The sequence below is a fragment of the Schistocerca nitens genome, chromosome 2, assembly GCF_023898315.1.
Source record: "Schistocerca nitens isolate TAMUIC-IGC-003100 chromosome 2, iqSchNite1.1, whole genome shotgun sequence".
Taxonomy (NCBI): domain Eukaryota; kingdom Metazoa; phylum Arthropoda; class Insecta; order Orthoptera; family Acrididae; genus Schistocerca; species Schistocerca nitens.
The window spans coordinates 980,259,801-980,287,519 of record NC_064615.1 but is presented as its reverse complement, the minus strand read 5'-3'; the positions used below and the strand labels follow the sequence as shown (position 1 = coordinate 980,287,519).

Below are 27,719 nucleotides of genomic sequence, written 5' to 3'. Positions count from 1 at the left end.
TACACTTCAAACATCAAAAGTGTCTGATGTACATAGTCTTACTTTGAATCAAAGGAAGCTTGAGTCAATGCACTCTGGAAAAGTAGGTGAATCAAATGTTACTGTAAAGTTGGCAGTTTACTTTATTGTAAATTCTTGTTTAGATTTCTCATTGATTTCCCATTGAATACTGACAGCAGAATTAAATCGTCCAAAGATTCCCTTAGAGTTATTTTGAGGGTATCAAAGCAGAATTTTCAGATGAAATGGTTCATTTTACATATTATTTTTCACAACTAGAAAATGTAATATGAAAAAACATTTCAAACATTGTGGTAATTTACTTATTTTTAAAATACTACTCCATCACCTTTTGCAAATGCTACAATGATATTAAGAATATATAGATTATGACTGTGTATGTTACAAGTGGATGAAGTTAACTAAAAGTTTTGCAAAATTGTTGTCAATATTAATGAAAGTACTTTATGATACAATCACTGACAATTGTGTATCACACAAGACAGACTCTCAAATTATCCTTAAAGATTTATCATGAAAAATTAAGGAAACTGAACGTTTAATATGGTGACTCATTAACATTTAATTTCTACATTGTCATGTGGTATTGTTCAAGAATTGTACTTATATGTCATTTTTGCAAATAATTTAAGGAGTAAAGATAACAATTCTCCAAAATGTAGAGGCATAGAGTTGTTAAAAGGCTCATAGACAAGACTGAGAACTTTGTTGGCTTTGCAGCTCAGCAATAACTGGGGCCAGGGAAGGAAGAATATAATGTGTGAAAGGGAGGGCTGGGGAAAGGTGGCTGATGGCTGTGATAGCGAGACAGCAGGTGCATCAGATAGGATAGGAAAGCTGCATGGGCACTTGGAAAGGTCGTGCATTGCAAAATAATGTGGAGAATCTGATTGGGAGGGGGAGACAGAACACAGAAAGGAGAGACTGCAGGGAAGAAACTGTTGATGGAGGATGAGTGAGTTTAGATCCAGGGGCAGGAGTGGAGTTGAGTGTGAGGCAGAGAGCTAGCAAAGATTGAGGCTGGAATATTATCACATCAAAGGATGTGTTGCAAGGACAGCTCCCATCTACGTATTTCAGAGAAGCTAGTTTGGGGGAAAGAACCTAAACTGCACAGGTTGTGAAAAAGTCATTGAAACTGAGCATGTTGTGCCCAGGAGTGTTTTCTACAACTGGGTGGTCAATTCTGCTCTCAGTTACCATTTGAGAGAGGTCACTTATTCAGATGGACAGGTGATTGGTGGTCATGATCATGTAAAATGCTGCACAGAAATTGCAACAGAGCTGATATGAACATGGTTACTTTCACAGGTGGTCCTGTTGCTGATGGGGTAGGATAAACCTGTGACATTGACTGGAGTGGATATGCTGGGTGGCTGTATTGGACAGGTCTTGAAGCTGTGCTGTTCACAGGCATACAAAAACCATGTACCAATAGGTTGTGAATGGGTTTGGTATAAGGATGGACTAGTGTATTGCAGATTGGGTAGATGGCAGGGAGGGATGTGAAGGACTGTTGATAGGGTGTTTCGCATTTCCAGGCACAAAGATAAATTGTCGAAACCCTGGCAAAGGATATGGCTAAGTTGATCTAGTCCAGAATGATACTGGGTGATTCTTTGCAGCTGATTACTGGTGAAAGGGGGGGGGGGAGTGGGGGGATGAAATGAAATATAATTTTTTAACATATGGCTATAGTGTAATGTAATGTAAGCTTTGATGAAGTGAATGAATGCTGAAAAGGAAGAGAGAAGTACTTGGAGAATTAAAATGGTAAGTCTGAGTTGTGACTGTACATGGATAGCTCAGTTGAAAAAATCATTGTACATGAAAGTCAACCTTCTGGGATCAGATTCTGACCCAGTGCATGTTTCAGTATGCCACGAAGCTTGAATGAATATAGCTTTTCTAGCACACTATTACAGACTGGGTGCACTGTAACAGTCTACATTGATACTAATGCAAATAAATAAATTGATTTTAAAGATATGCTACGTCTGTGAAATTTATATTTTCATTAAGGGTTCTATGAAGAAAAATCAGTTAAAAGAATTGATTTTTCACAAATATAATTTTCAAAATTTGGGAAAAAATGTTTCTCTTACACTGCATCCCACCTTCCCCTGCTTGAAGCAGGTATGTGAATTTCTACTAATATTAAATCTTTTACAGTTAGGAGTAGATTTTTTCAGCTGGAAAAGGAAGTCTTGACATCTAGAATAAATTTTTTTTACGTGCCATTCTGAATCCACCACCTCCTTTTGCGCCAAAAAAGCTCCATACAAGTTGCTGGTGAGAAGAAGCAGGTCATTCAGTTTTGAGTCTGCAATTATTTAATCAGATTTTCTGGTATCTAGTATAACTGGCAAATGGTTCAGTACTTAAACCTACTTTAAAATACAAGACAGTTTGAGGAAGATAATAACAATCTGTTTCTGTTAACATCACCATAATAAAGAAATGTGAATACTTCGCAAACAATTCGCATTTGGTATCTACAAATATATTTAAGGAGAGTAATGATTTATACCAAAATCTATTTTGTTGTTAGCAGAAAAAAGTTCTGAATACATTTCTGATTTATTGTTGTTATGTTGTCCTATGCCATTTCTTTTTTCAATACTGTTATAAAAAATATTAAGCATCTCTTCTCTCAAAATTTTTTGTTCTTATTCTCCATCTTCAAATTTGTAGTGGAATTTCTGAAATGATGTTTTTGTCAGTCAGTGTTGTAATAGGGAATTACTTTCCTCAAAGACAATGGAAATCATTTTGAAATATGAGCAGACTCAGTGGGAAGTTCCATATTTTTGCTCTACAGATGTCAACCAACCAGACTTGGTACTACTTGTCTGAAGAGTGCCAGTTATAAAATGAGTGTTAAGTGGCAGCACAAACAGACGTGTAAGTAGTGTGGCTGGCACTAAACGGTTAGTCAACCAATTTGTTAGTGCTCCAGAGCTTTAATAGCTTGCACTGGGTTTCCAACCTGTCAGTACTGTCAGAGAAGCCACTGCTGCAGCCACTTGTTGTGTTTTTGTGTCATGTTATGGCTGGAGTAACTGACAAGCTTTTCATGGTATGTTGCTATTTGTTTAGGTATTATTACAATAGATTACTGACACTTGAAATTATAACTATGAAGTAAACAGTAAATGTTAAAATAATAATATGTGACAAAAAGAGATACAAGAAGTTAGACAATTTTTTAAAAAACTAGAAAAAATATATATTTTGCCACTTTGTGTCTAATTTTTATGCTGCAATTAAATGATCTAGCATTAAATGTGATTAAAGTAAGTTGTGGTTCCATATCAGTAACAGGCTAGAAGTGAAAAGTCTGCAAAGAAGAGATTTAATAAGGATATCAGCAGCTTACTTAACAAACTCTCAAAAAGAGTTATGCATGATTTTGATGTTGCAATGATCTTCTTTGATGGACAGTATTCTGTTGATTTACATTACTATACTGCCATATTATTTTTTCTGTGGAGGCTCTAGAATTGTAGGATTTCATCTACTTTTATATAAATAATTACATTTGCTTTGTACTAAATACAAATTTAGCTCCTCACCCAAATCTTGCTAGGTCTATGTCATTTATACAAATGTTTTAGAGAAGTACCTTTTGCTGTGTTAGGTTATTTAAACTTTTTTCCACATCTCATTGCAAGTATAAAGTTTGATGAGTTCACATATGTTTTTCATTGGATAGCTCTAAGCAATCCTGTATTTGCTACTACATGAACTATCTCTAATACCAAATCATATCAACCTTATGGAAATTGAATTCAGCTCAGTTTTTTTATAATTAACCTTCATAGCATATTGAAATTTATATTTATCAGATGTTTCAGCTGTATGTACAGTGATTCAGTATTTTTAACCACTTGTGACTGGCTATAATTTAACAAGTACTTCATCACACCAGCTGTTCAGTACAGCTTCAGCTAGTAAATAACTTATTGTAAGCATAATTCACCAGCTTCATGTTTTGTAACTATGTTACGCCATTAACATATACAAGATACAAAAATGCCCAAAAATACTTCACTATGGGATGCCACAGCTGAGAGTCTTGTATGGTGATTTTACTGGTAGGTTTTTGCCTTCAATCTTATAACCTACTTTAGCTCACTGTCCTCTGTCTTGGAGAAAATTTAGCACCATTCCTCTTATACTGTAAGCATCTAATCTGGATAAAAGGACTGGCTTATTTACAGTATCAAAGGCCTTAGACATAAAAGTCCCAATAATTTCTGTTGCTTTTATGCAGTCTGTGTAGCAGTTAATGGAAAAAAGTTGTTACTGCAGTTATTGCGGACTGTCCTTTTTGGAAACCCTTGCTACAAGTGGTTTATTAGGTTGTAATTTTAGAAGAAAGATTACATTTGAACTAGACTTTGTCTTTCAAGTAGCTTGCCAAGTGCTGAAATCTATTAAATTGGCCTGTACTGAATTCTGTCAATGGTTGCTCCTTTTTATACACTGATTATGTATCACTCAGCCATTACATGTTTTTATTTTGAGTTTTGATATTATTTTCATTACCTCACATTCTGTTACACTCCTCATGAAAAATGAATTACTCATGATAGTTAAGTTTATTACTAGTGCTGATTCATAAGTGTCTTCCCTGTATGTCTTACTAAAATGCTCTATGAACACCTCACTCACCACCATTCTGTTTTCTCTTAATGCTATATTTTTGCAACCTGATACTCTTTTCACATTCATTGTTCACTATATTCCATGCTATTTTACTAATATTACTGGATTCATTATATGTCTAACGTAATAATGTACTTTTAGTGTGTTCAGGGATCCCTCTATGTTTTACTGCTAGATTTGTGTTTTGTTAGCAAGTATTGCTGTTTGGTGTCCCTGAACAGTACATATAAGTATTTCATATTTTCCTATTATTTGTGAATTTCTGGATGAATTTTAAGTTTATTTGTATAGTCTATTTTCCTTAGTGTTTTACCACTTGATATGCCTGATCAAATTCTTTGGTTAAATATTTCATAGAAATGGCACCAGTTTTAACCCACTACCAGTCTATGCCATTAGTTTTCCTTCTAGAAATGAGTAAGTCACTGTGCAGAACTATTTTGTGGTTGGCATTAATCTCTGTGGCTAGAGCTCTATGGCTTTTAATATTCTCACCACTAATTCTTCTCTATTTAAATTCACAACAATGAGGGCAATGCAAGTGTGTGGGTCAGGTGTTATTCTGATTGTTGACACATTCATATGGATATGGTCATTATTATAGCTTAAAAAGTACGTGCTCACATCTCCTATTACATAAACTGTTTTTTGTTTGTTGAGAAGTTATTCAGAAGTTCTTCTAAATGACAAAGCATTTCATCTCCATGACTGTTTGGTGCTCCATTCAGGCCAGCTATTATTAAGTTGTTTGTGTCTAGCTTTATTTGTACTGCTGCCAATTAAAAGTCAATCTACACAGTGAGTTCATCAACTTAATCAGTGTTTTTGCATTGAATGTTATTTCTAGCCTAACATAAATGTCTGCAGCATCACCCTTGTGTATCTTTCTATAATACACCATACAGACTCACAGTTTTGTATTTATTTAACTTAAAACTATGAGTCTATTCCCTCTTGCATCCAAGTTCAGCTGCAATATATAAACATAGTTTACTATGTCTTAGAAATTCATTGAATTGTAGTATTTTATCAGTGATGTACTGGATAATATTGGACATTATTTTACATTTTTGTCTACTTTTGTTCTGTCAGCAGTTGATTTTCTTTGGTGTATGTAAACTGAAGGCTCCTTTACACTAAAAAAAGGAACTTCACATTCACTCATGCACAAACTGTTTTCATCAATTAGGCAGTTCAGTTCAATCCTTTATATAAACATATATGAACATTCATGTTATCTGGAATTTACATCCTTGAGTCCAGACATTCTGATAAAGAAGGAGTAATTAATAGTTACTCTGATTTTGAGTATTGGTATCTATGTATTTCTAATTTCCTAACTGATGCCTACCAGCGACCATTTTAACACTTTTGATCCATAACATAAAACTCCACACTGAAGCACAGACTGGAATGCAGTCTACAGGTAAATTATTTTTGCATCAAGTACTGTGCCAGTGAATTTCACCATTCATCCTACATTCACTCTTATTTATAATCATAAATAGGATTATGGTTTAAATATATTGGCATGTAAGGGTGTGAATCTCAAGGTCCCAGAAGAGGCTTATGAAAGATGTTAAGTTATTTACTCAAATAATTTTCTTACTGTACTTTCCTGTAGAATAAACATGTTTTGGCCTTAGCAACAATGACAAAGGAGGTGAGAATTGGTGGAATGGGGAAGCTATCAGGGAGAAAGGGTCTGGGTGGTATTGAGTGATAAGGGGAATTGTTCTGAGTTTAATGGAAGTGGGAGCTATGTCAGTCAAAGAGTAATAAGAGAATATTGCCCAGGAGTTTTATCTGTGAATAAGGCCTGTGGACTAGTTGTGGGGGAGGAGGGCGAGGTTGTCAGCATAGGTAAAGGTAAGGTAAAGTTCTGTATTCTGGCCCTAGTGGGGCCAACTGGGCTCGACCATATTGGCGTGTCATCCTCTGCTAATGGCCTCACAGGATGCATCATGGTGAGTCATGTGGCCAACACACCACTCTCCACGAAATGTATTCCCAATTGTGAATAAGGACAACCATCAGCTGTAGAATGGAATGATGACAATGAAAATTTTTGCTGAACTGGGACTTGAACCCGGATTTCCCACTTATCGCAAGCAGTCGCCTTGCCATTTGACTATCCGTGCATGACTCATGGCAAGACCCAAACTTCCATATGTCGTCAACCATGCGTCTATGATCTGTGCTCATACATCCATTATGTATATTCCCGAACAGGTCAGACACTGTGCTTGAAAGTCGCTTGCCCGGTATCGGCAGAAAGTTACGATATAGCAGTGCCTGTGTTATTCTGATTATGATGCAAAATTCCTTTAGACTGCTCGCGATAAGCGGGAAATCTGGGTCCACGTCCCGGTCCGGCACAAATTTTCATCGTCGTCATTCCACTCTACAGCTGACGGTTGTCTTTATTCGCAATTGCGAATACATGTAGTGTTTCGTAATGGATGTAGTGGCCACAGTGCCTGTTCCTTTGTACATGCATGCATGTCCAAAGGAACTTTGCATTGTAATCACAATAACACAGACACTGGAACATCGTAATCCACCACTCCCCAAGTCATTATTGGGTTTCTTGACCTTGGAACCACCACTAATTGGTTGAGTAGCTCCTCAGTTGGACTCATGAAGCTGATTGCATCCCATACCAGTCCTCCCACCAAGGGCCAGGAACTGAAACTGGGTCCCCCACGCCGCAGTCAGCTGTGCTGACCACTCAACTGCAGGGGCGGATTGTTGGTGGTGCAGGAATTGAGAGAATTCATGGTAAGGCAGTTATATTTGTTGTGAATGCCTAGGCTGTAGGGAAAGGAACGTTTGATAGGAGAAGGGATGGCAGCTGTTAAAGCGTAGATATTGTAGTACTGAGGTTTGTGTGTAGGCTTCATTGAGGTCCACGTCAACATCAAGGAAGGTAGCTTTTGAGTCTCGAATAAGAGCAATAGCCCAATCTTAATTTAATATTATATGCTTCTCTCTACTTCTAAAGGTGAATAACTCAGCAACATTGGCCGGCCGTGGTGGTCTTGCGATTCTAGGCACTGCAGTCTGGAACCGCGGGACTGCTACGGTCACAGGTTCGAATCCTGCCTCGGGCATGGATGTGTGTGATGTCCTTAGGTTAGTTAGGTTTAAGTAGTTCTAAGTTCTAGGGGACTGATGACCTAAGATGTTAAGTCCCATAGTGCTCAGAGCCATTTGAACCATTTTGAAATCAGCAACATCGACCTTTTAGGAAATACAGCTTGAGGCATTGACTGACTGCAAAGATTGTTCAGGTCTGAATAAGGTGTCAATATTTAAACAAGTACATCTATATAACTACAATAAAAATATAAGCTTTAGCAGCATTAACACTTCTGTAATACAATTGTATTTATTCCTATGGGACTGACATTTTCTGCTGATACATCTATTGGAATAAATAATGTTTCGTTAGTCCAAGGTTCCGTTTCCCTTGCGGAAAATGTGTTCCAACTACGGACCAGTGATTACTCTCTATGTTCAAATCAAATGTGTGTGAAATCTTATGGGACTTAACTGCTAAGGTTATGAGTCCCTAAGCTTATACACTACTTAACCTAAATTATCCTAAAGACAAACACACACATCCATGCCCGAGGGAGGACTCGAACCTCTGCCGGGACAAGCCGCACAGTCCATGACTCCAACGCCTTAGACCACTCGGCTAATCCCGTGCGGCTACTCTCTATGCTAATAGATCCTATGACAAGTGTTTTTGTTAATATTCACATCTGTCACTGCCAGAGCAGTATTTAGACAGGTGAAAAATGTGTAGCTGCGCAGGGCGGTAAAATGTTGATATCGAAAATTTTTTAAGCATAGTTTTTTTAATGTTCATTGCATCAGCAGTCGGTCATTCAATAATTTATTGGCAAAGTGTTGACAAAGTGCACCTGTCATTAAACTCTTTAGTCCACCTGTATAACTTCTTCCTTGTATGAGTGCATTGAGGCTCTGCGAAACAGGGAGCGTGTAACCTGTAACTCTAGTGTTGCACCCTACGGCATCGTCCTGGTCAAAAAGGAGGCAGGCGCCTGCGCTAGATCGCCCTTCAATGTGGTGTACAGCTGGCAAGTTGGCCATTTTCAAGTCCGTGGCACACAAGTGAGCGCAAGATGGCGGCAGAAGCAGAAAGACTGATTGAGATGGTTCATGCAGATGTATTTTTGTACTATACACGGCACTGTGGTTATAAAAATGTGATGAAAAAGGCAGCAATAAGGAATAAAATTGACACAATTGTACATTAAACAGGTGTTTTCTCTGTTTATGACGGCGACATCATTTGACTGATGTAGCACCAGATGAATATTGTGGTGTACACTACAGTTCAGCTGAAATAATGATGTGCTTGCACAAGCTAGTGGTGCCATTGTGGTACAGCTTAAGCTTCTAATATGTAGCTTTAACAACAGCACTGCAGTTCGGTATCGACTGTAGGTCTATAGGTCTTATTAAGCCTCGTCACTCTTGAGTGTGTATACCGAAGGCATTTTCCACCACACGACGGCCCCCGCATTTTTGTTGATTGAGAATTGCTTTTGAAGGCTCTTCAAGGGCCGATGTTTTGGGGAAAGGGATCATCAGATACGTTTATCATTTAAACCCTTCATCACCTGTCAGCACATCAGGGATGGGCATGTTTGTGCCCGACAATGGTTTCTGAGGTAGAATACATTTTCCTCACATGAATTCGCGAAAAAATGCAGAGTTTTCAAAACTTGTGCTGTCAAAGCGTCGATAATCCTGGGGTTGTAATCGCTATCTTTCCTCTGAACCTATGGGCTTTTTCTAGTTTGTTTCAATTTTTTGAATTTTTTTTTCAGTTTACCGAGCTTATGTAACTTCGCAGTTGTTCGCGAGACATTTGAAAATAACTGAAGAAACAATTTTCATAAGTCCACATTTTCTGGATAATCGAGAGTCCACTGCAGTTTGATTATATCGAATGCAACAGAACTAACTTCACTATGGCCAGTTTGTACTCAAACTGATACCTTAATTTTGAGTCGAGAACCACATGAACGCTGTGTTGGGTGTGATGGCAACGTAACTATGCAAGCAGTATAACTGAAAACAAGTTTTTGTAACAAAAATAATTTGAGCCACTGTTTTCAGGACGCTCAGTTCTAACATACTTCACATCCATGCTGACAGTGCAATTTGGAAATTGCCTCTGTTCTATCAGTCCCAACTAAATTTTCTTTCAGATTTCCTTTGCTGGTTGAGGTAAATACAGTGGTTGTAAAATGTTGTACAGTTCTCTACACACACATGTGTCTAAGATGGAGACAGCTTCCTTCCCCTGCGGAATTAAAAAGCGATGGTGTGGCGTGAATCACCAGTGGCCGAATATTTGGAACAAAATGTTCTATTTGTTAGTGATAAATGCGTCATATGAGGTAAAATAATTTGCATATGCCTTGATTGATACGTGAGACTGTTCGAGCAAAGCGGAAGAGTCTATGAGATTCCCACAGCAAATTTTGTTTCAGCATAGAAGACTGACGATTGACGTTTAGCCCAAACTTGTTTGCACACCGTGTTGACTATATTTTTCAGCTTATATTTTATTTATATAGCTCCACGTTTTATGATTATTATTAATTTTGAAAATATATAGTTACGAAAAATAGAATAATAGGTTTATACCATAAATAATGTTCTATCATAAATAATGTTCTACCATTCAGCGAACGAAGAATCAATTAACATCATAAATAATGCGCTTGCCTCAAACAAACTGACTGGTCTTTCCTCTGAACCTAAGGACTTTCTCTAGGTTGTTTCAATTTTTGAAATTTTCGGTTGAATGAGCATGTGTGACGTTTCCAATTGTTCGCGGTACACTCGAAAATAACTGAAGAATCCGTCTTCACAAGACGAGAGTTCCTTGCAAAGATGGTGTAAATCCCCGTCATTTAGTGTTAATTTCATATTTCCACTTTCTTTGTTTCCTGAAAGCGAGTGCAAATAATGACAACAGTTGAGCGTCGGGGAACGGCAATTCATGTTTAGTGGGCAGAAGCTGACTTGTCCGCGACGAGCGCCATTCAACAAGTGGATCGCTGCGTCCCGCAAACTCTGACCACAACCAACTGCAGCCGTCAACAGAGCGATTCGAACACATGGGCAGCCCGTTCACTGTTTTACACAGCCATACTCTCCACGTAATAACGTAGCTTACGAGATATTACGTGCGGCATCGTGTTGAATTTCTTCACCCATTCATGGTTATGTTTCCGTCATACACAACACAACGTTTCACTTAGTTCTCAGCTTTAAATTTCGGTATTAATTCACAGTATTATAACTGGTCAAAGTGAAGCTGGTTCTATTGTATTCGATATCATCGAAGTACGGTGGACTTTCGACTACCCGACTCGTGCCTATGGCCTCCACACTATTCGGCCTACTTAATTAATATCATAATAATACTTCACCATAATAATATAAGGATTAATTTATTGTACGTACTGTACTTTTACAAGGCTTCAGCAAGCAGCTGCCGGCTACAATGCTGCGTGACCTTCCACTATGTTTTATACGTCTTTTGTGATTGTAAGCCGGCCGCGGTGGTCTAGCTGTTCTAGGCGCGCAGTCCGGAACCGCGCGACTGCTACGGTCGCAGGTTCGAATCCTGCCTCGGGCACGGATGTGTGTGATGTCATTAGGTTAGTTAGGTTTAAGTAGTTCTAAGTTCTAGAGGACTGATGACCACAGATGTTAAGTCCCATAGTGCTCAGAGCCATTTGAACCATTTATGATTGTAACACATCTGGAGTCACAATTATAATACTGAATAAATTACTGGGACTACTGTTCGAAACACGATACTTAGAAGCGCTCAAAACAACAATGAACACACGTAGAGAGCAGCTGCCTTGGCAAACTGTGTTCTTTGCTGCAGTCACAGTAGCACTGACATCGGTGGATTCCGCCAGCCACCGACATCGTCCGAAGAAGGTCGATCCTTTCAAATCAGTGCGCCGCTTCGTTCGCGGTCGCAATGTAGCCGATCTCATCGCCCGAACGTGCAGATTTCGGACGACAATCGATGAAATTAAAATCAGTTGGTTTTCGGTCATAATGGCCAACATGACACGAAACATGGAATGTGGGAAACTGATAAGTTTAGTGAAAGGAATAGTTTGTGGTACCCGGAGGATGGAAAATATCATAAGCTTCTACTGAAATCGCAGGTTTATTGGAAACGACAAGTAGGCAAAATCTTTACCGGAAATTGTTCAAGCAACAAAGATGGTTTATCTTATGATTAAAGTTACTGTTATGGATCTTTTTGGGTTGTGATAGGTGGACATTAGCCGTCCACAAATTATTGTTATTGCTCATTGGCGTTTTTATGCTAGTAGGCTGTTTATTCTGTTCCATGAAGTGGTTTGCAAATGTGGTGCACGTATGTTTTTCCACTTTACACTGCTTTAGGTTTTAAAGTATCCCAGGCTCAGTGTTTGTCTTTCACATGTATGCTGAATGACAATCATTGATAGTTAACTGACATATATCTGCGCAAATTCAAATACATTCAGCGAATTAGATTTGTAGTCCTTCCCTAGAGGTGTGGTTTGAGCTCTATTAAAAACTCTGATACTCAATACTGGTTCAAGTAAAGCTAGAATTTTGAAATTAGATATTTGACATCTTACCAATCATTAGACCTATACCGCATTCTGAAAAGTACAGTTTCAAAGTTTTTGTGGGATGTGTTGGATGTTATATACAATGCCGTAAATACTAATTTAAAAGCTAATATTTTCACTCTTGCGCCACAGATACTACGAAATTTTTAATTTATACTGTGTCGTACTTTGGAGCTATGCTCCGTGCAAGTTCCCTGAAATACACTGTAATATAGTTGATACCGTAGTCTTTATTATAGCTACACTGAATCTGAAATAAAACTGCCTCCAGAAATACTGTTACATCCTTTCTCAAATCCACTGGGCAAGTGTTCAAAGAGTGTCGAAGCTTTCAGTACTAGAATCTGATTATGTGAATATACTTACTGCTAGTATTGCATTAATATATGAGGATGGTTCAATAAGTAATACTTCACTTTTTTTCTCAGAGTATATTTATTGCTAAGAGTCAGAATTTGGTGACAATATACATCAACATGTCTTGTCCATGTCCTATTTTTCTACGTAGTCTCCATCATGTTCTATGGCAGTATGTAACGTTGTGGGAGAGCATGTATTACCTGCTGATAAAAACTCTTGTCCTGTAGGCGTACCTATGTTTTCACTGCATGACACTCTTGTCATCTTCAAAGTGTGTTCCCTGTAGGGAATCTTTAAGCGGATCAAAGAGATGGAAGTCCGAGGGTGCCAGGTCTGGACTGTAGGGTGTATGAGGCAATGATTTCCAGTGGCTGTGACAGAACATCCCGAGCATGGCTGATCATGGAGCTCTGTTTCTGCATTTCCTGGGGCTGTAACTTTCTTTACCCAACGTCTAACTGCACTCCTATCAACTGCAGCATCGCCATACATTGCCCACAAACGTTCATGGATTTCACCATGGTTTCTTTTTCTGCACACTAGAATTCAATAACAGCATGCTGGTTATAACATGAGTCGAATGTAGGTGCCATTTTGACTCTGTACTACGGCTCTGCCATCTGCCAGAACGGTTCGAAACTTCAGAGGTGCATAGAACAAACATCAAATGTGAAGCACTAACAAGGACATTTGCCTATGTATATTAATGGAGTTAAAAAAAAAAAGTGGGGCATTACTTATTGAACCACTTTCGTACACCGTTTTTAGAAGAAAGTACATGGCTGTGACACCACAAATCTACTTTTCATTAATTAAACAATACTTGCTTACACACAAATTTTATCCATTCATCATATAATAGAAACATCTACTTTCACCACGTAAATTAACCATTATGTGCTCATAACCTCATTGACAAAACCTTTATACACCAAAGTCACCACTGTAGAATAATAAACCATAACTTGAACAATGTGTTTGGGAGAGATCCTTAGTGCGGTGTATCATTGAAACTACATATTTTCGTAATACATGGGTATTTTTTGAAACTCATCTGGTGATTCCAATAACTGATGACAGAGTGTACGGTACTCGAAACGTTCTTTTCGAGACAGATATAGCTCATCGGCATCTCATTAATAGCAAACGCCGCATTGCAGCACTTGTCTCCAAGCACAGAGCCGTCGCAGTTTCCATCCCATCCAAGGAAATTAAAATCTAACATACCTCATAAAAAGACTAGATTCTAACCTAACCGAACCCAACGTGCTCGACCCGGCCAAAAGATGACGAATGAGATCGGAAGCGCTGTGACTGAGCTGTCGTCCGATGTTGTCGCGCGATCTCTGGCGACAGCGTCTGACGACTGTTATCGGTGCCATTATGAACGCAGCCTTTCTTGAGTTGCACATCAGAGGGCCAAAGTGCGTGCATTGTTACGCTGTTATTTTGAGCGGTCCTTTGTGTTTTAATTTGAGTCCGAAATGAGTGATAAATGAAATAAAGTTGTAGTGATTTTGGAAGTCAGAAAATGTTAATAAAATTTTTTGATGTAGAAAGGGTTTTTCGAATCGTACTGTTGTGGTCGGAAGAGGGAATTTATAAAATTCCGGCCTATCCGGCATGTTTGTTGTCCAGCTTGACCATCCACCACACGACGCCAGATAGTCAGAATTCTACTGTATGTTCAGTTTCCAACACCCTACATCGCAGACACTTTTTTTTTCAGTTCACGCAAGCGGTATGGATGGACGATCTAGGTTCAGTGGTGCTGCATATCGAAAGAAAGCCGAAAAGGCAGAGGAATAGTAAACTTTTACAGAAAATACTGCGACTAGACTCATATTTCAGTTGTAAAAGTGAAAGCGAACCGTGCGGCTCTGAGCATTCAGGTGAGGCTGCGGTTCAAAACAGTAACAGTGAACAGTGTAGCTCTGAAAGTGTAGGCGAAATGAGAGTTTTAACTGGTAAACAGAATGTGGAAGTTCTAACTTCCAGAACTCCAAAAGGGTGTCCAGTATCTACACTCTCTAAAGCAGCGGATTTTCCTGTTCCAAATAATGTTCCATTTTATTGGTAAAACAATGCTCAGCACTGGATTATTTGGTTAAAAATGATATTAATCAAAACAAAAATACTGATTTTTCAATTTGCTCACAGCGACACGCCGATGGATCTCAGCGATTTTGCAGCAAAAAATTGTTTCAGAGGGTTTTGATGAATGGGGTAATTATAAATCGTGAATATTTTGTACATTCTCCTGCGCAAGAATCGTTGTTCTGTTTATGTTGTAAATTATTTGTTGATGCATCCCAGTTCGCAGTATCAGGTTTCAGTGATTGGAGACACGCTGGAACAGGAATAGCTGGACATGAACATTCTACATCTACTGAGATTGCTTGTTAAAATTGAAAAACAGAGGAAACGAGCTGAATCGAACTGACAAATGGTTGCTCGCCCAGCATGAACATGAAGTTATGTATTGTAGAACTGTGCTGAAAAGAGTCGTTTCTGTAGTTAATAAGCTAGCTTCTAGGGTCAAGTATTTTGTGGAGACAAAGAGATGTTTCGTTTTGCGAAAAAACAAAATTTCATGATGTGTCTGGAATTAACTGCTCTTTTCTGGCTGACCATACAGCAAGGTCTGATAACGCTGGAAAAGGATTTACTTCATACCTGTCACCAACACCAAGATTTAATACGTCTTGTGGAGAGATTAGTGACCCCAGAAATATGTAATGAAGTTATGTCTCCTAAATATTTTTTTATGCATAGCAGGTTCTACACCAGATACACCCCAAAATGACCAGTTAAGTACACTATGTGATCAAAAGTATCTGGACACCCCCAAAAACATACGTTTTTCATATTAGGTGCATTGTGTTGCCACCTACTGCCAGGTACTCCATATCAGCGACCCTAGCACTCATTAGGCATCATGAGAGAGCAGAATGGGCTGCTCCATGGAACTCACGGACTTCGAACATAGTCATGTGGTTGGGTATCACTTGTGTCATACGTCTGTATGCAAGATTTCCACACACCAAAACATCCCTAGGTCCACTGTTTCGGACGTGATAGTGAAGTGGAAACGTGAAGGGACACGTACAGCACAAAAGCGTACAGGCCGACCTCATCTGTTGACTGACAGAGACCACTGACAGTTGAAGAGGGTCGTAACGTGTAATAGTCAGACATCTACCCAGGCCATCACACAGGAATTCCAAACTGCATTAGGATCCACTGCAAGTACTATGACAGTTAGGCGGGAGGTGAGAAAACTTGCATTTCGTGGTCGAGCGGCTGCTCATAAGCCACACGTCACACCAGTAAATACCAAACGATGCCTCACTTGGTGTAAGGAGCATAAACATTGGACGACTGAACAGTGGAAAACCGTTGTGTGGAGTGACGAATCACGGTAGACAATGTAGCGACCCGATGGCAGGATGTAGGTATGTCAAATGCCCGCTGAACATCATCTGTGAGCATGTGTAGCGCCAACAGTAAAATTCGGAGGTGGTGGTGTTATGGTGTGGTCATGTTTTTCATGGAGGAGGCTTGAACTCCTTGTTTTGCATGGCACTGTCACATCACAGGCATACATTGACATTTTATGTGCTTTCTTGCTTCCCATTGTTGAAGAACAATTCAGGGATGGCAATTGCATCTTTCAACATGATCGAGCACCTGTTCATACTGCACGGCCCGAGGCGGTCTGGTTACACGACAATAACATCCCAGTAATGGACTGGCCTGCACAGAGTCCTGGCCTAAATCCTATAGAACACCTTTGGGATTTTTGGAATGCCGACTTTGTGCCAGGCCTCATCGACCAACATCGATACCCCTCCTCAGTGCAGCACTCTGTGAAGAATGGGCTGCCATTCCTCAAAAAGCCTTCCAGCACCTGACTGAACATATGCCTGTGAGAGTGGAAGCTGTCATCAAGGCTAAGGGTGGACCAACATGTTACTGAATTCCAACATTACCGATGGAGGGCACCACTAACTTGTAAGTCATTTTCAGCCAGGTGTCCGTGTACTTTTGATTACATAGTGTATAATAATTACATACGGTGCATAAATGAAGATGGGCTCTCAGTTGTAAGATCCTGTGTTTTATAAAAATTAAGATCACATTTGAGAGGAGCCTCATGAACCAGTTTTGAATTCTTTAGATTTACATGGACTGAAATTTGACAACTGTAAGTGTCAGTCATACAGTAATGAAGCCAATATGTCTGGTGCCTATTCAGGCCTGAAAGCATGACTTAGTGCTGAAACCCTCTAATTTTCTTCATTACGTATCCAGCTCACTCGCTGAACCTATGTAGTTGGCCCACAAGCTGCAATCGGTTTTTTGAGTTAATTCAAGGTTTATATAGCTTCTTTACAGATTTTAAAGGTAGATGGAATGTCTTAGAAATATTTTTTTGATTCTGCAAGTGTGACACTGAAGTCACTATCTACAACTCGATGGTATGCAAGTGAGGATGCTTGTAAAAGTTTGAATGCAGATTGGAAAGCTCTGTTGTTTACATTAAGAACAATTTCTGAAAGTGAGAGTGGTAGGGTTAAATGTGAAGCTGAAGGACTCCTTAGAAAGTTATGTAGTATGGAGGTAGCTTTCATGAGATCAGTGTGTGATTGTATTCAGCAACAGTTTGGCAAAGCAATTAAAAAATTGCAAGCTGAGGATGCAGACATTTCTGCTTCTGCTGAAGTATATGATTCTCCTGCCACGTTTTTAGGTGAGCTTCAGACATCTTTTTCAGTTCACAAGGATTTAGCTGAAAATAAGCTTTTGGAGATCAGGAATTCGGAATCAGCTGCTGAGGACCCAAAAAAAGAAATGCCAAATTAAACACAAGAGATTCTCTGATGAATCGCCTCACTCAGAAGATAAACACAAATATCCTGAAGAAGAAACAGGATCAGATTGGTTGAATTCTGTAGAAAAATGAAATCGTCATATGAAACAATGGAAAATCCAGAATGGAATGTAACAATATAATGAAAAGGGTAGCTGCTACTCACTGTATACCAGAGATGCTGTGGTGCAGAAAGCATAACAAAAAGACTGTTTTGAAGTTAGCTTTCAGCCAACAAGGCCTTTGTCAAAAATGGTCAACATACACACATGCACACACACAACTCACACACACATCACCACAGTCTCTGGCAGCTGGAGCCATAAAATCAAGAACGACTGGTCAGTCTTGGTCCTAGCCATATGACCAGGCATTAGAGTCAGACTGGGTTTTAATGAAGTGATCAATGAATTCACAGATACAAAAGTGAGAAGGAAATTACTTGTCTAAGTTTGCTATATTTTCGAAAAGTTTGGTTAGATGGTATTGAATCATGCATTTGAGACTGACCAAATTTTGCATTTAAGTGAAGTAATTTTGGTATAGAGTATTAAATTGTAATGATTTTCTTTGTATTTTTACCATGTATTGTGACCAAGGTTAATGTTTCCGTGGTAATTTTTCAGTAAAAGCAGCCATTGTACTGTAGTTGTTATTTTATTGTTTTTGAATATCTAACTTTGTGTAATATGTTATTTAAACACTTCAGTGAAGTTTAGAACTGAAATTAATGATTACACAGCTTTATTGTTGGTAGTCCATAAATCAATAGCAATGCTCAAGTTTAGCAGCAGAAAGTGTAGAATAAATTACTGCACAAGGGCATCACACAGGCTAAATACAGCCCTGGTCACTCTAGAAATTTCACCATTCTATTTATTCTTTGTTCATAATGATCTGTAAACCTTCACTGTATTTTCCAAGGTTTTAATGGTTTTTTAGAAACTATGTTGAGTGTTTCATAGCTCTGTTTGCAACAAAGCATTAACAGTTTGTGTAATAACTGGTGGCTAATTAGACAAACACCTCAGTTTTAGGTACAAAATATTCTGATGCAGTACACTTACTGTCCTTGTGCCACACTTCTGCTTAGATGCAGGAATAAATTAGATTTTGCTTTATAGTGTCTGCTTGTTAAACATCTTACCAGTGACAATGTTAAAAATTACAGTTTTTGTATTTATGTTCACATTCAACAGGCTTTATTAATTTTAATTGGTTAATTAATGTATGGGACAAGTCTTAAACTTGGATCTTCTTTCAGGATATTACAAATGAGGCAGATAGCTGTATGCAGAAATGGCATAGGGCTGCAGAAGGAAGGAATAAAAGAAAAAAAAAGAAAGGATGGAAGATTATAGTTTAAAACTCATTGATGACCAGGTCATTAGAGATGGAGCATAAGCTCAGATTGGCAGAGGGTGGGGAAGGAATTTGGTCATGTCCTTTTAAAGAAATCGTCCCAGCATTTGCCTTAAATTATTTAGGGAGACCACAGAAAAGTTGAATGTGGATGGTTGGATGGAAATTTGGATCACTATCCTTCTGAACGCAAGCCGTTTGCTAACTATTGTGCCATGTTACTTGGTGGGGTGGACAAGAATGTGGTGTAGATTTGGTGAGTGGTGGAATACAGCTCTCTGAGGAGTGGTAAGGATAATAGTGAAGAGATAAGACATGCGAGATCTGCTTCTGGGAAACATGGAAAAGTGCCTTATCTCCACATGCCCGCAACACTGTGTAATGTTTTACATCGTGCTAGACACCAGAACCATGTGCTCTCTCCACAGACACAGTGCAGATTGAAATAATGCAAACTGGGGCTCTAACTTTAAGGATTTTTCATTCATATGGTATTAGTTTATGCTTAAGAGATTCAATCAATTTTATTGTATTGGGACCAGCCAGGTAACTAAAAGCCAACTGAAACACGCTGCAGAGTGGATACAATCCTGAAAGAGAAAAATCCAGGAAAGTGATACGTGAGTATGGAGTATCAGGCAATAGAACAATGTTGGCAAATATACACTACTGACCATTAAAATTGCTACACCATGAAGATGACATGCTACAGATGCGAAATTTAACTGACAGGAAGAAGATGCTGTGATATGCAAATGATCAGCTTTTCAGAGCATTCACACAAGGTTGGCGCCGGTGGCGACACCTACAACTTGCTGACATGAGGAAAGTTTCCAACGGATTTCTCATTTACAAACAGCAATTGACCGGTGTTGCATGGTGAAACATTGTTGTGATGCCATGTGTAAGGAGGAGAAATGCGTACGATCACGTTTCCGACTTTGATAAAGGTTGGATTGTAGCCTATCGCGATTGCGGTTTATCCTATCGGGACATTGCTGCTCATGTTGGTCAAGATCAAATGACTGTTAGCAGAATATGGAATCATTGAGTTCAGGAGGGTAATACGGAACACTGTGCTCGATCCCAACGGCCTCGTATCACTAGCAGTCGAGATGACAGGCATCTTATCCGCATGGCTGTAAACGGATCGTGCAGCCACGTCTCAATCCCTGAGTCAACAGATGGGGACGTTTGCAAGACAACAACCATCTGCACGAACAGTTTGACGATGTTTGCAGCAGCATGGACTATCAGCTCGGAGACCATGGCTGTGGTTACCCTTGACGCTGCATCACAGACAGGAGCGCCTGCGATGATGTACTCAATGATGAACCTGGGTGCACAAATGGCAAAACGTTGTTTTTTTTGGATGAATCCAGGTTCTGTTTACAGCATCATGATGGTCGCATCCGTGTTTGGCGACATTGCAGTGAACGCACATTGGAAGCGTGTATTCGTCAGTGCAATACTGGCGTATCACCCGGCGTGATGGTATGAGGTGCCGTTGGTTACACGTCTCGGTCACCTCTTGTTCGCATTGACAGCACTTTGAACAGTGGACGTTACATTTCAGATGTGTTATGACCCGTGGCTCTACCCTTTATTCGATGCCTGCAAAACCCTACATTTCAGCAGGATAATGCACGAGCGCATGTTGCAGGTTCTGTACGGGTCTTTCTGGATACAGAAAATGCTCGATTGCTGCCCTGGCCAGCACATTCTCCAGATCTCTCACAATTGAAAATGTCTGGTCAATGGTGGCCGAGCAACTGGCTTGTCACAATACTCCAGTCACTACCCTTGATAAACTGTGGTATCGTGTTGAAGCTGCATGGGCAGCTGTACCTGTACACGCCATCCAAGCTCTGTTTGACTCAATGCACAGGCATATCAAGGCCATTATTACGGCCAGAGGTGGTTGTTCTGAATACTGATATCTCAGGATCTATGCACCCAAATTGCATGAAAATGTAATCACATGTCAGTTCTAGTACAATATATTTGTCCAATGAATACCCGTTTATCATCTGCATTTCTTCTTTGTGTATCAATTTTAATGGCCAGTAGTGTATGTATTGAAGAATTTGAAATGAGTGGAAAAAAATGTGAAAAAACTTGATAGAGAGTAATGAACTGAGAGGGTGAAATAGAAAGAGGGAGAGGAGAAAAAAAAAATATTGTCTGGCTGTTCAAAGAGAGCAAAATTTGTATGGAGTGTTTTGTATGAGTAACACTTGAGTTACAAGTTAAGTGACATTACAAATTCTGATCTACAGTAAGACAAGGCATTTGAAAACCATAGGATTATCACATTCGAGACTAGTTTGCTGCGCAGATGCTGGTAGCAGTGATTCTCTGGTGGCTGGTAAAGCTCAGCAATCACAACTCAGGCAGTCCACTTTACTTGTATCCTCGGGGGGTGAAGTGAACCTTGGTCCACCATGATGGAAGACTTGTGATGCTGTTAGCAGCAAACTGAATGTGGACAAGGTGACAGTAGCCAACATTGGCAAGGCTACCATCTAAAAGCAGCAGTTGCTGATTCCTCCAAGGCTCCAACAGAACAGCTGTTCCAAGAATAGATTTGGATAGAACTCATCTTCTAAATTGTTTCCACGGCTTTGGTCTCCTTTGTCCCATGGTTTACTTGCATTGGTTTATCCACATGCACCCTCCAGCTGATGGAGTTTAGTCTTACAAACTTGAGGATTGCTTTACTTTATTCATCTAACAAACAAATAGCTGCCATGGGAAAGTTCTTTCTAGGACAGCCAGGTTCCCCTGACTTACTATTTTCTAGCAGCATCTTTGGTGCACTTATTCCACTCTGCCAGACTTACTCTTCAGAGAACAACGTTTTTGGTGTGCAGCTGGGCAACCAAGGATTCAGAGATGTGTACCAGACCAACTGTTGATGGGTTTGCATCTAGGAAGAGCTTTTCTTGTAGTAATGATATACCTTCCTGTCCCATGGACTGCTGTTGTAGAACTGAACTATATGAGGGGCCTATTCTACTGTATGGAATCACATCACATACAAACAAAATCACCTGTATATTAAATCACTTCATTCCTACATTAACCACCATATACATATTATTTCTGTCATGGGAGCACAAAATTGATAAAAGTGCTTGCACACTTGCTCACAAACCACAAAACCAGAAAAGAGTGTCCCCTTGTCACTCTAGTAGTATTATTATTATTATTATTATTTTATTTTTTTTTAATTTTTTTATTTTTATTTTTATTTTATTTTTTTTTTTTTTTTTCAGGGTAGCAGCTTTCGTTCTGGGTTACTCAGTGAAATTTGGCTATTATAAGTTGAATAGTATTCACCAGTACAGTGATAGTTTCCTTTTAATGCAGTACATGGATTAACTTTCTATTGTATCCTCTTCTCTTTCATTAATGTATACGTTGACTCATTCCATGTCCCTGAAGGTTCTACTTCTTGATGGGGTCTGTGGAACATAATGAATGAATAACGTCTGTAACTGGAACAGCTTAATTGCATTCTACATCAGGGCTTCAACTACCTCTTGCTGTGTCATAAAATGAGGAATATTCCCACAACTATCCTTCTCATCCCTTCAAAATTAGTATTCCACCACCCAGTCATCCTATGCAGTATATTTGTCTGTCCATATATCTGTCCTGCTTCCAACTTACTCCTTCATGCACCATATCTCTGTGGAAATTCTGAGTGTGAGGACAAAGCAGGCATGAGTGACCACTGCTAAGTGTGACCAACTTTGATAAGAGCAACAGTTGTATTTGTTGCTGTAAATTACATATTGGGACACTTTAGTATTTAATGTTAAGAAATATCAGCTGTATAGTAAGATAAGTGGTTGGTTTTAGGAATGAAATTTTTTAATCTTCACGTATGTGCTGCACATCCATAACATTCAATCATGAGTTAGACTACAATATTATGCACTGAAATAGACAGCTTTTGTTTTTCGAACTAGACCATATGCTGCCATCTGTTTTTTTTTTTTTTTTGTTGTATTAAATGCTACCAGTCTATGCCAACTGCTGTAAGCTAAATATGTTATTGGTCTAAGAAGTATGGAAAACCATGCATCACTAAAACTGTGGATAAAATCACTGCTCCTTTCATAGCCTCATTTCATCTTACGCTTTTATCCAGATATATACCTATAATTTTGTATGCACTGCTTCATTAATTTTCTGCTCTTTACTATTTACTTAAGAACATTGCAGGCAGGAAATTAATGTGATCTGTGTTTGAAGGTGTTATTGTTAGGTATTATTGTTACATTATTTGTTGTACATGTCCTCTAGTTTGTAACAAAGACTTTGCACAGGCCGTATTATAAAGTTAGTATCATTGACATGCTTTTGTCATCAGTTAATATATAAGTATTTGCTTGAGCAAATGCTGACAATAGAAGATAAAAAACTTACTATATATTATGGGCTATAAGACACACTTTTTTGTTGAAAAATTGTCTCCAAAATTCAGGTGTGTCTTTTACTCGAAATTAATATAAAAATGTCCAGAGTGCGATTTAAAATTCCTGCCCATTTTAAAAATGGCCATATATTTGATGCTGCAGGAAACTTATCTCTATCTGGCAACAATGAATTCAACTGGTAGCAGCAGTGCACCGATGCAACGAACATGAGTTGAAGGGATTCACAAGTTTGCCAGCACTGTCTCCTTCCTGCTTCACCATCACAAAAGCAGAATATCATCTAGTGTATGATGCAACATTGTAATCTGTGGGCTAAGTGAACTTTAATTGAAAGTGATTTATGTTATCAGTAACAGTACAATATTTTTGTTAGTGGCTAGTTCCATAATGGAAAAAAATAAAAGATATTCATATGATGTGGGCTATAAACTGAAAGTAATAACATATGCAGAAGAACATGGAAACAGAGCAACTGAGTGGCATTTCAGCCCTCCACGCTAGAAAAAACCATTCGTGATTGGCAGGCTAGTAAAGAAGAACTGAAAAAAATGAACAAGACTAAATGTGCAAATAGAGGACTAATGCAAACTGGCCAAAACTAGAAGATGACATATTGAAATGGATTCAAGGACCCATCAAAATGACACTGGAATTAATACAAAAATGATTCAAATACATGCTCTTAAGCTAGTGCTAAACAGACTTTAAGGGTGGAGTTGGTTGGTGCTAGAGGTTTACAAAGTGTTTGTGGACTTACCATGCAACCAAGACCAAAACATCTCAGAAAATGCAAAAGAGTATGAAGAGAAAATATTGTCTTTCCACCGCTCTATGATTCAACATCAAAAGAAAACCTGTGTGGACCTAAGCCAAACAGTGAATATGGATGAAAGTCCTCTGACATTTAATGTGATGAGTAACAGAACTGTTGCCATGTGTGTAAGTGCATGTGTGTGAATTCCTAAGGGGCCAAACTGCTGGGGTATCAGTCACTGTTGCCATGAAAGGTGCTAAAACTGTAAATATAAAAACAAGTGGACATGAAAAATGCCATACACTGTTGTCCTTTCATGTTGTGCTGATGGTATTAAACTTAATCCAATGATCATTTTCAAGTGCAAAAATATGCCAAAACCTTCTGAAATACTGCCAGGTGTTGTTGTTCAGGTACATGAAAAGGATTGGATGGACAATGCTGATACGAAATTATGGATTAACAGAGTGTGGGGCAGAAGAGAAGGTGCTTTATTGAAGAAGCGTTCTCTTCTTGTGCTAGGTCAGTTTAGAAGTCATTCAAAAAATTCTGTGAAAGAGAAATTGAGACAGGGAAATACAGAGTTTGCTGTTATTCCAGGAGGAGCTACGTCACAATTGCAACCTCTTGATGTCTCTATAACTAGACCTCTTGAAGTGCATATGAGGGAGGAATGGAACAAATGGATGATGGATAAAACCCAGCTTGAAATCACATGGAAGGAAATTTAAAACAACCTACAATCAAAGAAGTGCGTCAGTGGATAAAAGAGTCGTGGTCTAGAGTGAGAGAAGAGATTATTATTAAATCTTTCAAGAAGTGCGGCATAAGTAACACTCTTGATGACAGTGAAGACCATCTTATATATGAAGAGGACAATGATGATGGCGAAGAGGAAGAAGAAGAAAAAAAAGATAAAAAGAAGAAGAAAGTTCAAATTATGATTTTCAGGGATTTTAAAGGTCAGTTCGGTTTTATAAACTAAGAATTTTTTTTGGTCTAAAAATAAAAATGATAAAAATGTAATTAAAAAAGGTTAAAAATTAAGGTGCATCTTATAGTCCATAGTGTCTTATAGTCCATAAAATATGGTAAATCAAGAAAAGCTATATCCCTTTGATAGGACCTAAGAGCTCTACAGATAATGCAGCAATTATTGTCCTCAGAGAAGGTACATACAACTCGTGCTAAGCTTATGCTAGCGTAGTTGTCGTTTTGGTCCAAGCTGTGCATCCTCTGTTGCAATGCAAGTTGGAGATGTAATGGCCACTGCAGATGGCAGTTAACAGGATACACTACCATACTACAGCATGTAAAGTGAACTGTCTGGCACTGAACTGCTGCTCACCAGAGAATGCTGTGTGGCATCAAATCCAGGACTACTTATTCCACATTTTTTTAAAATTTCGACTTGTCAGTCTTCAGTGCACTATCTCACTGAAATATTTTTCTGAAATCACAAGAATGTATCCTAATACACTATCCAAAATATACAGAATTTTTTAGTTTATTGGACACTCTCTTTCTCTCTGTTCATTTTATCTTTGTTGTTCAATTTTTAAATTAACTGGTTGTTACTTTTGTGAAAAGGTGTTATTATTAATTCATACTTCATTATGTACCTAATTTGTTTTCAGCTCTGCTTTATCATTGTGGTACTCATCTTGTCGAGGGCTTACTCTGAAGATGTTGACAGCACTATGACACCTTCATTTTATGGATCAACTAGTGATGAAACTTTCACTCCAACTGAGACAGTGACAGAAACGGATGGAGAGCTGGAGATAGAGAGGACAGTTCAAGACAATGGTTCAGATGCCAAAGAAACTATGCAGACTGCAAATTTTGTGTATCCTGTAGGGGTGGTTGTTGTTGGAATTCCTCGTCCTTTCTATCCTCCTTATTTCTACCGACCTTTCTATCCTCCGCCTCCTCCCCCTCCCCCTCCTCCTCCTCCTCCTCCACATTTCTTTCACCCATGGAGGAGACGGTGGGGGTAATGTTTAACATATGTACATTAAAATTACGTCTTTATGCAGAACACTGTAATCCTGAGATGTTCAACCAATAGAAAGAAAATGTTGTTACAACAGAAAGATAAAAATATGTGGTTTTAGTCCACAGTACATAGTCAGTCATTAGTTGTCAACATATCCTGATTCACCTTGAACCCTTATTTTCATCTCAAGGTATATTGTTTCATTTAAATATTTATTTTAATTTATTTTATTTTGTATACTGGATTGTCACACTGATTTTAAATAGAAGCAAACATAGCTAAAAAGTGATTATATGTAAATTTAGTCATAGAATATGCACTACATTTCAAAATACACAGACTGAATGTTTCTTCCGACAATCTTATTGAACGTAATGATCTCCCTCTTTTTTCTTCTAAAAACATTAATGGGTAATATGCGCCTGCAAAAGTAAGACAATAATTATCTTGTAGACAAACTTTTTCAATAAATCTGTAACAGTCCTACTGTTTTTGTACTTAATTCAAATAAATCTGTTTTATAAATACATAGAATATATTTTATATGCTAAGTGGGCAAAATTACAGTTAAAATGAAGTGATTATATTCATCTTAAATATTCGTTCTAATATCTTAAAATTTTTTATTTAGACAAATCTGGAAAGTAATGAAATTATATTCAGTTTTTTTTAAATTCATCTATCACTACAAACATATAAAATTCTTCAAATTTTTCATTCTTTGACATTTTTCTCAGTTACTTTTTCATGCACCACAAGTATCCTGGAAATTGCTGATAGGGACCGTGTTTAGAGCATTTGTTATGATGGTTTAGATCACGTAAGTGTGCCAAAAGCAGACTCCTATTAGGCTAATATTGTTCCTCGAGAACAGGAAAATCTGCCTGAGCCTGGTCTGGACTGTAGGTAGCTGGGGCAGTGTTGCCAAGTTGTGATTTGCTTGGAACTTCTAGACATGCAAATAGACATGGCTAGGAGTATTACTGTGATACTATTATTAGGTATTGGTGATTTGCTTCCATGACTTGATGAGCTTTTTTAAAATTTCTTAACCATGTCCACATGCACTATCTGTCCTTTGGGTATGAATCCTTTGTGAACCATGTCTTTGGTGTTGAAAAGGAGAGTTAGCATTGTTTTCATTTTTGGGCATGCTCACTCTTGCCTTCTTGAGAGAGGGGCCTCCAAGAGGTGCATTTCTATGGTTTGGAACTTCATGTCAGAGATATACTACTGTGGTAATGACTGAATCTAAGAAGGAAGTTTAATTTACACATGTTTCAGAAGTTGTGATCAGCACTCAGTTGTTCTTCTCATCATCAGTCAACAGTCTGGGGACCAACTTGGCATGCTCCCTTTATGCATTTTGTCACTAACAGAGTCTTTTCTATCATCTGCACACTAGTTCAACAATCAAGAGTTCAAAACATAATGAACACAACACTCATTTTCATAACCTTTGTTGGTTGATGCTCATTCCAGATGGAATTCATCACCTGAGTCTTCTGCCATCTTCAAGTCACATCCATAA

The 27,719-nt window shown here is 38.5% G+C and overlaps 1 protein-coding gene across 2 annotated transcripts; it reads left to right on the top strand.

Moving 5' to 3' along the window:
• On the top strand, window positions 1-26,315 carry LOC126234749 (WAS/WASL-interacting protein family member 3-like). Of its 2 annotated transcripts, none has more exons than XM_049943497.1 (2): window positions 1-82; window positions 25,827-26,315. In XM_049943497.1, exons 1-2 carry the CDS (start codon window positions 68-70, stop codon window positions 26,187-26,189), a joined length of 378 nt encoding a protein of 125 aa, XP_049799454.1. In that variant the 5' UTR covers window positions 1-67; the 3' UTR covers window positions 26,190-26,315. The 2 variants fall into 2 exon arrangements, with proteins under 2 accessions (XP_049799454.1, XP_049799453.1); XM_049943496.1 differs by lacking the exon at window positions 1-82 and adding an exon at window positions 3,016-3,100.
• Window positions 26,316-27,719: the final 1,404 nt, after the last annotated feature.

Bases quoted from the DNA above. Each gene is read 5' to 3' on its own strand.
- LOC126234749 (XM_049943496.1), top strand. From the start codon at position 3,071: ATGGCTGGAGTAACTGACAAGCTTTTCATG. The intron at 3,101-25,826 runs GTATGTTGCTAT...ATTTGTTTTCAG, and splicing joins TAACTGACAAGCTTTTCATG to CTCTGCTTTATCATTGTGGT.